Source organism: Mus caroli, unplaced genomic scaffold, assembly GCF_978045245.1.
Source record: "Mus caroli unplaced genomic scaffold, Mus_caroli_1 scaffold_14, whole genome shotgun sequence".
In the NCBI taxonomy this organism is placed as follows: Eukaryota; Metazoa; Chordata; class Mammalia; order Rodentia; family Muridae; genus Mus; species Mus caroli.
This window is the reverse complement of record NW_028227269.1, coordinates 101,649,279-101,666,027: the sequence shown is the minus strand read 5'-3', so window position 1 is coordinate 101,666,027 and position 16,749 is coordinate 101,649,279. Positions and strand designations below refer to the sequence as shown.

General features: G+C 40.2%; 1 protein-coding gene across 3 annotated transcripts in view; it reads right to left on the bottom strand.

The window, feature by feature from the left end:
* The window catches only part of Ppp4r4 (protein phosphatase 4 regulatory subunit 4), an 84,402-nt gene that overhangs the window by 42,446 nt on the left and 25,207 nt on the right, over positions 1–16,749 (bottom strand). For 2 of the 3 annotated variants that reach the window (XR_003838410.2, XM_021179275.3), the window contains exon 3: positions 16,444–16,546. Coding sequence is in view for 1 of the 3 variants with exons in the window: in XM_021179275.3 (XP_021034934.1) it covers positions 16,444–16,546 (103 nt within the window). In the remaining 2 variants the exon portion in view is untranslated. Of the gene's footprint in view, positions 1–16,435; positions 16,547–16,749 lie in introns of those variants that run through there. The other variant, XM_029484571.2, reaches the window with a different exon arrangement.

Below are 16,749 nucleotides of genomic sequence, written 5' to 3'. Positions count from 1 at the left end.
GATATTTACATTCTGATACAGCAAAATTAGTTATGAAGTAGCAACAAAAATAATTTTATGATTAGGGTCACAACAACATAAGGGACTGCATTTAAGAGTCACAGCATTAGAGAGGTTGAGAATCACTGTCCTAAAAACCTATGCTTCCTGTCATCTTCCTCATCTCTGTTAGTAAATGACAACTCTTATTTTTACAGCATCTTAGTTGGCAGACTTCAGGGTCATCCATCGCTTCTCTTATTTCCTTAACCCCTCTTATTACCCAATGCATCTAAAGGACCTACCTTCAAAAAAGATCTGTAATCTCATCACTTGTTACCTCTCCCACTATGACCCTAGTCCAACCCATACTTAATTATTCAAATAACCTTTATCTTGTCTGATCCATCATTATCTCTCTTATCCTCTACTAGGTAGCCAGAGAGATTCTCAAATATTAGCTCAAATCCCCCTATGGCTTACCCTTTCACTGGAAGTCCAAGTTGTTTGGTGACATACAAGATCTGCTCACAAATCCTCCTTTGCCCAGAGTTCCATATGGTGGCTCCCTAAGCTCTCTTAAGGCTAGACTCTGATACCATTTTAAAAACAAGTCCTCCCTGACAGTCTTATTTTAAATCACTTTGAAAATAAAAGTTATACATTCTACTCTTTAAAAGAACACACCCTATGAAAGTGTGAATGTCATATTCCCTAACACGCACCTAACACACACACACAAATGTGATTATGTACATGTTTCTCATCTAACCATCAATTGTGTAGTTTAAAAGTCTTTGGCTGAGAGAAAACAAGGCACATTAATGCAGAGATTATAATTAGGCTCTGAAATGAACCTTCTTTCCTATCACCCGTGTTTTGCTGTTTCAAGAATAAATGTTATCCCATACTGACAATTTGGGATGGAAAGAACACATTTAAAAAAAAAAAAAACTATGTGGCCAATATACAGACTTACAGGTTTCAAAAGCAAAACTTTTATTTAGAAATCGAAAAGACTTTATAGATTGTGAGAGTCACTGTGTGCATTCCAGTTTACACAGTCTGCCTTTGAGTTCCAAGAGCAGCTTCCTGGCCACTAAAGTCCTGGGTTTGCACAGAGGAAACACTACATGCAGAGTGAAACAAGAAGTGCCTCCAGCTTTGTCTTCTTACTCCATGACTTAGTCTTGACTCCATAGCAACTACTTGCCCCAACTATTTTGCATTTAATTTTTGAAAAGTCCTCAAGTCTTATCATAATTTATGTTTCTCTCTTGTTCTGACTTCAATATCTGAGACTGTCCACTGTTAAGAAACCAGCACAGACTAAGAGATTTCATCTCTGCTTTTTTTAAAAATGAAATCAGTTAATTTCTAAACATATTTTTCAAAAATGTAATAGAATACATTTCATATTTACCAGTAAGTGTTTTCCTCCAGAGTCACACCCTTTGGACAAACACATTTGGGATAAATAAGTGTGTGTTCTCATAGACCTTGGGAGACACTGAAAAGCAAATTCCTCCATTTGCTTAAGTGAGTGTCTAAAGGCCAGCTGGCATTCCTACTCTATACTATGGCTTGGTGGGCAGCCCAGCCTAAACTCTTTGAAAATGAAATTAGATACTGCATAAACTTGTTTAAAACAAGTTCTATTGAAGGAAGGAAAGTGTGCTAGGCACATCTGTAATCCACTTTAGTTAGTATGTCATAAAACAGTGTGCTGCCTCTCTTGTAGAGATGGAGAAAACAGTCCCCAGTGAACCTGCATTACATCTCTTCACAATGTGCAACAGACAGGAGCATCATGTAACTTACTCCTCATGGGCAGATTCCTGGTGGACTTATTTCCTAATGAGCAGGTATCCCAGATTTCCATGTTCTAAAATTACTAAGTAAGATTGAAAAGTCCATGACATTACTGATTGCTTTTAACTTAGAAAATAAGAACTTAAATATTTGGAGAATTAAGGGTAGTCAATGTGGAAATTTTCAGTAATTAGCAGTAGGTGGCAGCTCTGTTCTTATAGAGTATAACATTTACAAAAGACTAAGTCTGCAAATAGTTGGAACATGCCAACTCTAGGATGCCTGTAACAATTTTCTCCCATACCCCATTCTCTCCCTCATCCCATACAAGAAGGAAGATGGAGAGGAGAGCTGGCTAAGAACAGCAAATCAGGCAGAAAGGGAAATGCACTGCAGCCCATAAGCCAGAATACAGAAGAGTTGCACACAGCCCTTCTTTAAACCTGCACGTCAGTGATTAAGGAGGGGGTTGACAAGGATATACACAGACAACTTCTGTATTAGTTAGGGTTTTACTGCTGTGAACAGACACTATGACCAAGGCAAGTCTTATAAAAAAAAAACAACATTTAATTGGGGCTGGCTTACAGGTTCAGAGGTTCAGTCCATTATCATCAAGGTGGGAGCATGGCAGTATCCAGGCAGGCATGGCACAGGAGGAGCTGAGAGTTCTATGTCTTCATCCAAAGGCTGCTAGTGGAAGACTGACTTCCAGGCAACTAGGGTGAGGATCTTATACCCACACCCACAGTGACACACCCATTCCAACTAGGTCACACCTATTCCAACAAGGCCACACCTTCAGATGGTGCCACTCCCTGGTCCAAGGATATACAAACCATCACAACATCCAAGAACTTTTCTGTGGAGGGAACAGCAGTGGGCACCGTTACACTATTGGAAATGAGTGAATAAATGTCCTGTCATGTAAAAATACTGGGTCACCAAAAAAAAAAAAAAAAAAAAAAAGGAGGAAGAGGAGACAGAATCATTGATTTTATAGTTTCAATTTAAAATATAAAATAACAATTCAACACTTTGCGAAGAATGTATTTATGAAAGAAATGACCTACTTAACAGATTCAGTAGCTATAATAACCATCTTAAATGATCCGTAAAGTATTTAAGTAGTTAAATATTTTGTGGGGGAAAAGCAATAACCTGTTCTCTTGAGCAAATAACAGAAGCCTAGTGATTTCCATAAGCAAATGGAAATAGCATGTTCCTAACAGTCATATTTTTTCTAATCTAAACTCTCTCTAAAGTTGCCTAAGAATCATTTCTTTTAGTTTCTATGAATAATTTTATTATCAGTCTACCACTGAGAGAAATGAAGCCCATCAGGTCCCTAACAAGCATGTTGAAACGCATCAATAAACAAAAAGCTAACAGTAGGGCAAGGCAGTGCATGAAACTGCCTCAAAGTGGGGGAGGGCAAAGACAGATAACTGAACTAACTCTCTCTCTCTCTCTCTCTCTCTCTCTCTCTCTCTCTCTCTCTCTCTCTCTCTTTCTAAAAAAAAAAAACTCACATAAGAAAAACAAAACAATCAAAATCTCATAATGCTGAGATCTGTTGGGCAGCATCTGAGAGGTGAAGACTCCAAGTCTCAGGCCAATACAAAAACAAACAACAACAACTAGTTGTCGTGGTAGAGGCAGAGGGATCAGAAGTCACCCTCAGCATACTAAGTGAAGGCCAGCCTGGGACATGTGAGTCTCCTCAAAAGAGAAGAACACTGCAACCAAGCATTTGCAGATTGGGGAGTCAGATGTGGCCCTGTGGATCTGAGGACACCCTGTCTAAGTATTCATGAATCCTTGAAGACCAGTTCATTGTATTATATGCCATCTCCACCTTTGTACCCAGTTTTCCAGGTAAAGACCTAGAGCCTCCTCAAGGCTTCCAGAGTAGCATGAAGCCTGGGATGGCATGAGGTGTCCAGTGTCCTTGGAGGACTACTGCTAGGCCCTGTGCTCCCAACCCCAGTAAAGGCAGCTGTGCTTTCTAAGCAGTAAGGAGGATGCCTCTGCGGATGGCAAGAGGCCCAGTCCTCCATTCTTACTACAGGTGTGATGGTGAACATTATGTTTTAGAGGATACATTGCTAAGATTGCTAAGCTTGTAAAAAACGAAATTGTTCTTAGCTTGTAGAAGCCATGAGGAAGTTGCTCCTACTTTGAGTGTACCTTGTCTGCTGGCTCAAGAGAAACCACTTTCCGGTGCAGTTGGGCCACTCTTAAAAATGTAATGATTGTTGCAAAATATTTCACTGCCTCAGCTATTCCAACATGGTAATGGGTGACAAGATTAAACAGGCTAACTGCTGAGTTCCACTTTTGTATGAAACACTTGCTTAGATGGCCAACGCACCTGCTGGATGTCTGTTATAAAATCAAGCCTTGCCTGCACCCAGACAGGATATGAGTTAATTTAGGTCCCCAAAATTAAAACTGTCATTTTGGCACCCCACACATCCCCTTTATAATCCTTTGGCTAATAGTAGCCAGGCCATGCCTAAGGTAGTCTCTCTGTTTTAGTCTTATCAGTCTTTTTAATAAAAATTGTCTAATTTACTAAAACCAAAATTTAAGTCAGATCAGTGAATCTCTGAATGACCCCAGACCCACAACCCAGGCATTGGTAGTCAAACACCTTACAAGAGTAGAACGCCATTCTGAGTCAGGTAAGGTAGGGCACATGCTCACAGATGTTCCTGTTTGTGTCTGTGCTGATGGAACCAAGTCTCAAGTTGCTCCTTCAGATTGAGTTTGATGGCCAGGACCTTGCAAACCTCAGGGTCAGGGTGGAAGTGTGGAAGCAGAGACATGAAACAGGAAGTTTGGAAGCCCTGTGAGTGCATACCGTGAATAAACCACACTGGGACCACAGTCAGTAAGCAGATCAACTTTACTTAGGATGATTGAAGGCTTTTGGGGGACTGAGAGTGGGGACATCTAGGATGGGCAAAGGTCTTAAGGACTTAAGAATGCCTCATTAGCATGGGGAAGCATTTCAGGACTGTCAGGTACTGACTGAACAGGTTTTGTCAGGAGAAAGGAAATTGACCCTATAAACCAGCTGAGGCCACCTGACATTCCTAGGGTAGGGGGGCTTAGAATTCCTTGGACAATGTCAGAAAAGGGAGAACCCCTGCCAAAGAAGGGAGTCTCCCATACTGTGCTGAGCTGATGCTATCAAGTCATTGTGGACTTTGTCCTTAACTAGCAGAGCTTTTCCACGGTGCAGTGCTGTTCCCTGCCGTGCCTGTGGTGCCGATGAACCAGGATGCAGGAGGGCAGAGAATGTTGAGGCACCTCCATCTTGACTCTATCTCATTTCCTCTCAGATCAGGTGTTTTCAAGGCTCGGATTCTTAAGCTGACAGTTTTAATTTCATTTACGTTTCTTAAGGACCAGAATCAGACTCTGAGTGGTTGGGAAAAGTCAAGGATTTGGTTATCTACCTTCAAATGACTCTTGTTCACAGACACTTGAACACTCAAGAAATAGCTAGCTAATCACATTCAAAGTTTATGCTGATTGTTAGAGAATTAGCAATCAACCAAGACCAGCAGTGTACCTTATATTTCAATAATACTGTCAATTCTACCATTAAAAGTATGCTAAGAGCTAAGGATGAGAAGTTCAAGTTACCATGAGAGCCCTAGAGGTAATATCTGAGGAGTCAGAGAACGCTCTCCTGAGATGTAACAACCTGTGTGAGGAGAAAGGAAAACCTACCCAGAGGGTGGGACAGGAGGAGGCAGGAAAGCAAGAAGCCAGGGAAAGAGCAGCCCCAGCACGCAGCACCAGGGAGTGTGAAGAAACCTGCTGAACAAGAGGACTGAAAAGAAATCTCCATGCTTGAAGCCACGATGTGGGTTTGGCGGGAAGTGGATACATTCAAGATGCATTTATGCCATAAAATAAAAAGACTACCCGGATAACTCTTAAGCCAGGAGAACCCTGAAACACCTTAGGATAGAGGAGAGTGAAGGAACCCAGGTCCTGGAGAAATGGCAAGCCTGCTTATCTGGGTTTGATTCCCTAAGTCCCATGTGGCACAAGGAGAGATCTGATTCCTGCCAACTTGCCACTCCACCTCTTCCCTCAGCTCTCTCTCATACACACACAACATGAAATGCACCTAAATGCACATATATCAAAATAAAAAAAATGTAAAACAACAAAAAAGAAATTTCATGGGATCTGTTTTAAGTCTGCTGGCTTTGAAATGGCTTTGAGACATAAATAGATCTCCCAAACAATACACTATATAGACAGATTTCATCTAGTGCCCTAGTTAGATTTTTATCAATTTGATACAAGCTAGAGCTATCTGGGGAAAGGAACTTCAGTTGACAAAATTCCTTCATCCAATTGCCTGCAGGCAAACCTGTAGGGCATTTTTGATTAATGATTGATGTGAGATTAATGACTCATGGGAGGTGGTACCACCTCTGGGCAGTCAGCCCTGGCTGGTATAACAAAGCAGACTGAGCGCCATAGAAAGCAAGCTGGTAAGCAGTGCTCCTCCCTGGCATCTGCTTTAGTTCCTGCCTCCAGATTCCTGCCTCAATTCCATTGAGGTTTCCCTCAATGGAATGAACTAGGACCCCAGATATGAAAGCCAAGTAAACCCTTTCCTCTCTAGGATGCTCTTGGTGATGATGTTTCATCACAGCAGTAAAAAAAGCAAAGTAAGACAGTAAGCGACTTCATATAGATGAATTTAAAGGCATGGATTTATAAGATTTGCTGAAGAGAAAATAGAGACAGAAGTGGAGAACTGCCACTACAAACACAACTTCACTTCAACAAAAACTAGGAGTTTAGGAACAGAGTGTTGAGCTGGGAAGATGGTTCAGTGGTTAAGAGCACTAGCTGCCCTTGGAGAGAACCCAGGTCTGGCTTCCAGAGCCCACATGGCTCAGAACTACTTGTAACTTCATTTTCAAAGAGAATCCAATACCCTCCTCTGATCTCTGAGATCACCAGGCATGCACCTGACACATACATACATGCAGATAAAACATTCATATACATAAAATAAAATATAAAAAATGCTTACATAAGGAGATTTGTCACAAATCTTTGTCAGAATATTAATAGGTTCTGAGGTGTTCCTATCATTAGAAAATAATTAACTAGTCTGTGTGAGTACAGGGGGAAACTGCAGGAATAGCACAGGGAGCTATGCATACATACCTACAACCTATGCAGTTACATAAACAAAATATTTACCGTTAACACCCTGAAGGCTCTCACCTAGAGAGATAGCCCTGTGGTAAAGTGTACATACTGCTCTTCCATGTCTTTGCACTGTCCTGTCCGTTCTTCTCCAAAAGAGGCTGCTGTTTCTTCTGCTACTCCCACAGAAACGGTGGAGCTTCACAGGCCACCAGAAGCAGCAGGTTCTGCCCTTCCTTCCTCCACCAAGCCTTTGCTTTACCGAAGAGAAGGTTCTGGGGAAGCAGGCATAGTTGTTTCCTTCCCTTACTAGTAGTTAATCACCATCATACCTTCAGCAGCCCCAAGGAGGGCTCTCTCCATTCTACGGCTCTGTCCCAAACAGAGGAGACCTATAGGTGGCACTGCTGGGTAAAAAGTTGTGAGTTATCCCAACCTGATACAGACTCTATCCTGCAACCTGTAAAATTCTGTTAAAAGTCGAGCCACCTCCAGATATGGTGGCACATCTGAACTGGTGCTCAGAAAGTAGGTATTGTGAGAGCAAGCCTAGCCAGAGCAACACAGAGTCTATAGTAAAGCAAACAGGCAAGCCAGTGTCCGTATGCCCCAGACTCAGCATCATCCTGCTCTTGAGAGTCAACTCCTGTGGCAGCCTTGTGATCGCCTCTGACAGGCTCTAGCAAAGACATGAGCAAGTGCATTTAGAGGCTAACCTAGTTTTAGAAACCCTTTTCAGCCCAGGGGATTGTTTTTTATTCTTTTAAGCTCAACTGCACATTTAAAAGACTTTCAGAAGATTCAGTTCTTTTTTTATTACAGGCAGGATGGATGGTAAAATGGCCAAGTAGCAAATATAAGAACACTGCTCTCTACTTGAATTTTATGAAACACAAATCAAACTTTAAATCTAAAAAATATTAACTGCTGAGCGTGGTGACACATGCCTGTAATTCTGACACTTGGCGGTGGTGGGGTGAGGCACAAGGATCAGAGGTTCAAGACATAGATCCATCCTTCAATGCTTAGACAATCTGAGACCAGCCTGGGCTAAGTCAGGCCTGGTCACAAAAGAAAAAAATAATTGTCTTCCTTATATGATTCTTCCTTTATGCCCAATCTACATACTTATAAATGTTTCCATAGAACTTTATTACTATGAAGTAATTAGTAATGTCAATCTATTTTGTCCTTAAATATAAATAAACATTAAACGCACAATCATAATGCAGACACTATCCTTGAATGACTATGGTCAGCAACATTTTATTTTGCACTATAAAACAAAAAGAGCAGTCTCCACTGTGTGTTCCTACTGCGATTCCTCCAGTTGCAGCTGTATCCATTTTCCTTCTTAGAGAACCAGGAGACTGTTCTATAACTCTATACCTCTAGACCAGAAATCTTCCTCCTTTCTGGTTGATTCTTACCCTGATGCTGGAAACCTCCATTAACCTTATGCCACTGTGGGAATCTTCCCCCTCTCCTCTTTCCCTGCCTGCAATCAGAGTGTCAGCCAATGGAATGCTATGCTCCACCACAGGCTGTCTGTGACCTGCAGGGGTCCTAGAACATCATGTTCTGCTTAAGATGTATAATTATACTGCTTTCATAAAACCCTTTTGCTTTTCTCAGAATTTAAACTTTTATCTCAGAAATTGGCAACTACAGTGAGGAAGAGAGAAACATTTTCTGAGATGCAGACCAAAGAAGAAAGGAGTCTGTATTGCTCACTTATACGCCTTCAATCCTTAGCTAAGGCTGTTTTGATTTTTCAGAGCACTATCAATTTATTACATTCTTTCATTCTTCTTACAAACCTAACATTACAGTCAAACATTGAGATTTAAGTCACATCTGTCAGCTTGAAATCGGATAGCGCTGACAATTGTTGAGAGAAATGTATTTAAGGCACAACACACAGCACCTGCTCCACAGTTAGTGATCCTTACTGACCATTCAACTGCGCTACTTCCAATGAGGCTTTTTAAAACACATGCAGCTTTTCATTGACAAATACCTTTATTTGCAAAGTAAATGCTTTTTATTCAAATTTCAAAATGAGATCATTTAAGAATCTGTCTGTATTCAGTATAAAATGCTGTTTCATTCAGCTGGATGATATTTCTGGTATTTTCTTACTGTATCAACTCAGGAAAATAATGTCCCAAATAGTAGTAACGGTGGAAGTTGTAGGTTTTTTCTGAATCAAAATATTGCTATTTAACATCTCCCAACTTTAAATAATTTTCATATTGGTTTAATAGCCCTGTCTCTGTTGTCTTCTGTTCTGTACTTCATTTTCCCCTCCCACCCCTGTAAAGGGTCTCTGAGTGCACAAGTCAGTGTTACAGATACCAACAATGCTGACTCACTTAAGAACGCTTCAGTGAGTCAGGTTGCTAAGCACACTCCAGTGAAGTCTGCTTGGCAGGCCAAGAGGCCTAAAAGCACTCAGGAAGCAAAGAGTTTCAAGGAAACTTAACCTCCTGGAACCAGGCATTCTCATAACCCGTATACTCATACCCTATCCCTGAGTTAGTTTGGTGTATGGATCCATGTGCTCTCTTTTAGTATTATTTTATTATAAGTGCCTTTAGAGATTGAATTCTGACATAAGCCTTCGCCAGTGTTCCAACGTCATAGAAAATCCTTGAAGCTGATGAGCTTGGAATTCAGTAAGAAGGTTATCTATTCAGTAATATTCAAATTTACTTCTAAGAGAAACAATGAAACTAACTAGGCATTACAAAGAATGGAGCTAGAATAGCTCAGGGCTAGTCTGCAGAGTGATTACTTAGGACAATAGCCAGTCTCACCCAAACAAGGGAATACACAATGGCTTAGCTAATAGGTGGGTTACCATGTAAGAGTTAGGGAATCCCACTGAGACAGGAATCTTCACTACAGCCAGGTATAGTAGGCTACATTGTATATTAGAAGCAAGTTGGTGAATTCTTCTGACAAATGGAGATTCTCCACAGATACTTAAAAGAACAGCCAAGTTACACTCATACAAAAATTTATCAAGGCCTAGGAAATAGGGGGGTTGTGGTATTGCATTATTCATGAGAAGGTCTGCTAGAGCAGAACCACCTGGTGCTAGCTTTCACAAGGTTCAAAGGAGTAGCACAAATTGTGACTAGGGTGTGAAATCCTTACCTTTCATTAAGCTGACCCCAGGCAGGACAGTTTTATCTTTACTGTAAATATTACCTGGTTCCTGTAAGTCCTTTTGAAGTCATTCCTTTGTTTTGTGTCAGGTAACTTCAATGTACTTTGCCTGCTGTGACATCCTACCCCCTTTATTTTCTGTATTATATAAGACTGGTGTTCACTTTGTGACAATACATTCAGATTCTACACAACCTCTTGTGTTGATTTTTGCCTGTCATTTGCCGACTCCTTGTCCACCTGCAACCAGAGACCCCGTTCTAAGCAGATAGAGACCAAAAGGATCTGCAGCATCAGGCCAGCAAGTCAAGCACAGCATGGGTCCCTCAGGTAGACACTGACTCTCTCAGAACACAGTCTTTGTAAAGTTGACTATGAGTGCCTGTTCTTTCCAAATGCCAGTCCAGGCTCTGGGGACAAAATGACAAGCCAGGGTGACAAAGATTTCTGCCTTTATGGAAAGATTGGTAGGTGCCAAGGTCAAAAAGGACATGGCAGAAAGCTTTGAAAAGTGATCTGCTTTAGCTTTCTCTCAGCTGGATGCATTAAAACAACAGAAATGTACTCTCCCATAGTTCTCGAAGGCAGATGTGGTAAAGCAGTATTACTCAGACCAAGATGTTCAGTGCCACATTCCTGCCACAGGGTCACTTCTTGGCTTTCTGCATCTTTCTCTGTCTTCACTGCTGTCTTTCCCACTCCTTCATCTTCTGATTTCTTCTACTAAGAGACATGTGTTGACGTTGGGGCCCCATCTAAATGACCCAAGACAATCTCCCTATCTCCAGATTTAAGCACATTTTGAAATTACCTTATTCTAAACTACGGTAACATTTACAGTTTCCCAGCTTGATTCTTGGGGATAAGGGGAGGGGAAGTGAAGGGGACAGCATTCTGTCACTGCATTTCACCACTTAAGTAATAATTCTCACACATAAGAATATAAAACACGATTGGTTGGTATTTCTTCAAATCCTCTTGGGTGAGTGGCTTCTAGGTGGCTAAGTAGAAGCCAATGTTCCCATGTGCAGCTGCTGTAGGAACCAGACAAGGTGGTTGAGGCCTGAGAAGTGAATTACACATCAAAGATCTGCAATCAGATCAGCCAATCATGAGGTTGACATGTTGCTGTAGGCAAGTTGGTTAACTAGTGTCTCTTCCTCTGTGGGATGGGTATCAAAGATCCTTTGGGCTCAGAGATTAAGACACATAAAACATCCAATAGCATACAGTGGCTGACCCCCATAGGACCTGAGGAAATACAATAATTATTCTCTGTGCCTGACACTGCACATTTTCTGCTGAATAACATCATGACATAGTTTTGGAACAAAATTTAAGTAAATGAATTCAAAAATTCAAGAGGAACAAGAACAACTGCTTGGTGCTGTAATATAAAGGAGTCCATTATAATATGCCAAGTGTAATATCACCTTCTTCTGTGATTTTATAAAGGAATAAAGACTTTAAGAACTTTATCTTGACAATAAAAATTCCTTCACTTCCAGATAACATAAGCACAAATTCAATATTAAAATCTAATATCTCAGAATTCAATTTAAGTTGTAGAAAATTACTAGATCAAATAATGATCATAGGATTAAATTATATAACATGATTAAATAACTATATCTTGAAGTATTTTGGAAGCCAAAAATTATTTTCTTTCTTGATTCTTACTTAAATTCTACCTTGAGAAGTACACAACATATTACCATCCACTTTGGATCCAGTTTTGAAAGGAGATTTTGTAAATATAATAAAATTAGTACAATTATAATGTAATTTTTATATTTTACTTATTTTGCTTGTAGATTTAATTGTTAAGTGTGAAGTGTGTGTGTGTGTGTGTGTGTGTGTGTGTGTGTGTGTGTGTACACGCGAGTGCATGCACGTACGTGTATGAACAGGTGAGAGTTCAGTGCCCACAAAGGCCAGAAGAGGGCATCAGATTCCCTGGAGCTGGAATTAAAGTGGCTGTAAACTACCTTATCTGGGTGCTGAGAGCCAAGCTCAGATTTTCTGGAAGAACAGTTTTCATTCCTAACTGATGAACCATCATCTCTCCAGCCGCTGCTGTTTTAAAGTCAAATTTTCTTCATCTCAGCTAGATGTGGCTTACACCTTTGATCCCAGCAATTGGGAGGCAGAAGCGGGAGTATTTTGAGTTTGAGGACAGCCTGATCTACATAGAAAATCTGAGGACAGCCAGGACTACCTAGAGAGACCTTGTCTCAAAACAAACAAAAACAAAACAAAAAGAAAGAAAAGAAAAAGTCAAATTCCTTCATCTTTAAAACAGTGAAAATAGGTTGCCTCATTAAAAAAAAAAAAAAAAAAACATATTTTAATTAAGGCCCAGTAGTAAGGATAAGATGCAAATATAGTAAACAAACAAGATTATCACCAGTACAATGTTATAACCTGCACGACCAGCAAAGCCTCCCACATCATTTCCTCATGTTCTTTTAGGTGAAGCAAGGTAAGGGCTGAGCTCTGGGAGCTGGCTAGGAGGAGTCACAGAAGTGATAAAGCCCTTGGGAATACTTACTTCCTGCATGAGATACTCAAAGTGAATCATGAAAGACCAATATTAGCAAGTACTCAGATTATTGCCACTTGTGCACTCAACACAGACCATCTCCTCACACACTGAAAACCACCCTGATGCCCACACCAACCATCAGGATGCTGCTCCCCACCCCAATCCATTTGGAATTCATCCATTCCAATCCATTGTGGAATTCTGTTCCCTCTAATAACTGTATCGGAGACATCCATGCTCACTGCTCCACTGCTTTAGTTCACCATGTTAATCCAGCCTGCCACTGACTCTTAGAGGCCCAGGACAGAAGCTTCCTAACTGCCCCATTCTCATCTACACACTAATCAAAATGGCCACACAATGTGAATAGACGGTAACTCTGATGCTCAACGTCTCCAATAGCTTTCCACTGTCCTCAAATCCAATGTCACTGATGTTAATTAGTCCAGCCTGGTCTCTGTTCATACTCCGCCCCACCCTCCACTAGCCCCAACTACACTTCCTGCTGTTTCACCAGGCTCTTGCATCTCAGGCCACCTGCTGCTGCTTGGCCACAGTGAGCTCCAGTGCATAGAAGGTCTCCTGTCAACTTTACTACTTTGTCTCAGTGTCCCTGTTTGTTTGTTTTACACTCATCATTTAGCACTTATCACAAGTGACAGTCAGCCTTTCGTTTGATTACTTGTTGAAGTCTGGGTCACCTCTGCACTACAGCCTCCTAGAGAACAAGTTCCCTGACTTTTATTCATCTCTACTTCAATGGTTACAACTGTGCCTCAGACCTGGCAAGCAGTGCTCAGTAAATAAATACAAGTGATTGTAAATGTCATTATTACTAAGTGCTCGCTCACTCTGGCATACAATGTGGTTTTACCATAAAATTAACTAAGAAGTCAGCAGGATGGCAAGGTGAACAGAGTGACTATGAGAAAAATCCTATCACAGCTTATCACTGAGAAGTAATCACTGGAAGAAGCCAGGCAGACCTGAAAATGTGCCAGCCTGAAGTACCAGTAAGTGTTGATGCTCTCTGAGCACAGTGATTTCAAAATCATCTGCAAATAGGCATAGTTTCACCAGTGAAAATGCACCGGTAACTGTTTGGCCATCTGTGACTGTGTATGAAGCTGTTTTAAAAAGCACTGCCATCACTGTTATCCAGCTAAGTCTATCTTCTGGGCTTCACTCAAATGTTTCTATGCAAACTCAGAACCACACAGTGCTTCTGAACCATGCCAGTGCCCCTTCATCCGTCTGTGTGGCTTATGGACTTTCCTGATGTGGTGTCTCCCACCTGAGACCCTTCTACCTTTTTTGTAAATTCAAATTGTATGGGCAAGAGAGATGAAGGCCCTAATAAACAGTTGCTTACTAGTCAACCTTAAGAAAGAATAAAAAGCTGGGGCTATAGCTTAGCGGCAGAGTGCTTGCCTGGCTTGAATGGAACCCCGGGTTTGAGCCCCAATACTACCACATAAACTGGGGATGATGATGTAATCTTCTAATACTAGTACATGGGAGGTGGAGGCAGGAGGATCAGCAGAAGTTCAGGGTCATCCTAAGCTACATACTGAGTTACAAACCAGCCTGGGCTACATGAGACCCTGACATACATACATACACACTTACATGAAAATCATTCAGTAATTTAAAAAAGGTTTTCTTACATTCATTAGTGGGCATTAGTTTTGAATCCAATTAACCATTAATGTTCTGCATTGAAACCATATCTTCAGCTGGGCATGATAGCACACACCTTTAATCCCAGTACTCAGAAGGCAGAGGCAAATGGAATTAGAAACTAGCCTGGTCTACAAAGAGAGTTCCAGGACAGCCAGAGCTACACAGAGAAACCCTGGCTCAAAAAACAAAAGTATCTTGCATAACTCAAGCATACCTTATAGCTTCAGAAGATACATTTGAAACTGTATCAATATACTGCATAAATGAAATGAATGCATATTCTCTGTTTGTTTAAGAGGAGGTGTTTTGGTGCTGGGGACTGAATTGAAGCCAGAGTTTCTTGAACATACGCAAGTTTCTTAGGAGTTAGTCAATTGCCTACTATGAACACACCAGCAGAATTTTGGCAGAACCTGTAAAGATTGCTGCTTTCTACCTTTCATTCTTCATTCTTGTTTTTAGGTCTGGATTCTAGGAGCTGGAGAGATGGCTCAGCAACTACAAATACTGTCTGTTCTTCCAGAGGACCTGGATTCAATTCCCTGAAGCCACATATATGGCAGCTTAAAACTAGAACTCCAGTCTCGGGATCCTAATAATAACCTCCACCGACCTCTCTGGGAACCAGGCATTCACTTTGGACCCTCAGTCTGCTCTCTGTAGACCACACTTAGCCAACTCAACACAGTGTGCAGAATGCTTGGTGTTTTTTTTTTTTTACTTTAAACTTAATTTTCTTACTTATATTAACTCCCTAGTCAAGATGATTCTACCATTTAACTGTACCTCCCGGTGTCATGATAGCAATGTTGGGTCAGTTTACACTACCAAAATTGAATTTACAAGTAGACTTGATCTATATAAGCTTACTCACTTCAAAACTCGGCATGATTCTGGGAAAAGAGACATAGCAAAGCTTACTACACTCATGAATCACCATAGTACACAATAAAGCCCCATGTTGTCTTGTAGACATGTGGGCCTCTTATAAAAATGGCAGTAGTTGGGACCATACTATATATAATGCCATAAAGCAAACCTCAAAGATATACTAATGATTATGATTTTTTAAAATGTATAAATTGATTTGTAAACAGCTATAACCAAATGGAAAACGGAGGGCTAGTAAATAAAATTCATTCCTAGCCAATATTATCCCCATAGCAGGCAACCTCTGACCCCACTAGTGGTTAGGATGCAGGAGAATTCAACACAAAGACTGCTATCTGGATTGCTCACAAAATACTTGCTTCAAAAAAGAGTTCTTTGCACACAGGTACAAAGAAATAATAAATACTAGTCATTAAATATATAGCGTGGATTATTAACAACCAATGGGCATTATGAACTTAGAGAAGAAATGTAATAGTAGAGAAAACATTTATGATCACAGCAAGAAGCTAATTCTGAAAATATTTAGGAAGGAATAAATATAGATTAAAATTGTGATCAACCATAACCCACTCCATATGATGAGTCTTCAGAAGTCCCCACCCACAGGCTGGTCATGCAGGATCTTGGTTAATTATTATTGGTAATGTAGACTAAAATTACTGTGCTAATTTTTGAAAAAAAAAATGAAAATAATACCAAGTGATGTATCTATAATTTTATAAAGATAGTTACATTTTAAGCTCTTAAAAATCTACCTTTAAAATGTCTTTCTTGGGGCTGGAGAGATGGCTCAGTGGGTAAGAGCACTGACTGTTCTTCCAAAGGTCATGAGTTCAAATCCCAGCAACCACATGGTGGCTCACAACCATCCTTAATAAGATCTGACGCCCTCTTCTGGTGTGTCTGAAGACAGCTACAGTGTATTTAGATATAATAATAAAATAAATCTTTAAAAAAAAGTCTTTCTTGAATATCACCAAGGAACTCTTTACAACTAATTTTCCTAAATATTTTATCATAACTCAAACAAACATAATAACACTTCTACTCTATTAGCAGGGGAAAGATCAGCAATGAAAGCTCTGACATTTTCTCTCAATATTGACAAACATGCTATTAAAGGGGAAAAAAATAAATTGAAATCTTACTTCATACCAACTTACTCTGACTTTGGGTAAGACTCTCCGAAGTGTCTCAGTAGGATTCTGTCGCATCAAAAATGGAAGGTTTGCAATCACACTTGCTCCTTGGACATCTTGACCAGCACTTACAAGGAAAATGCAAATTTTAAATGTAAAATTAAGAGCTAAATTTTCAATTTAATGGGTTAATTTGAAAAATTACTGCTTTAAATGATTTCCTTACAATGTTTTAAATATATTGAGATATAAAAATAAAACCAGAAATAAAATTTTCTTAAACAAATCTTATGACAAATACATGTAGACATTACAGTTATGCTAACGTAA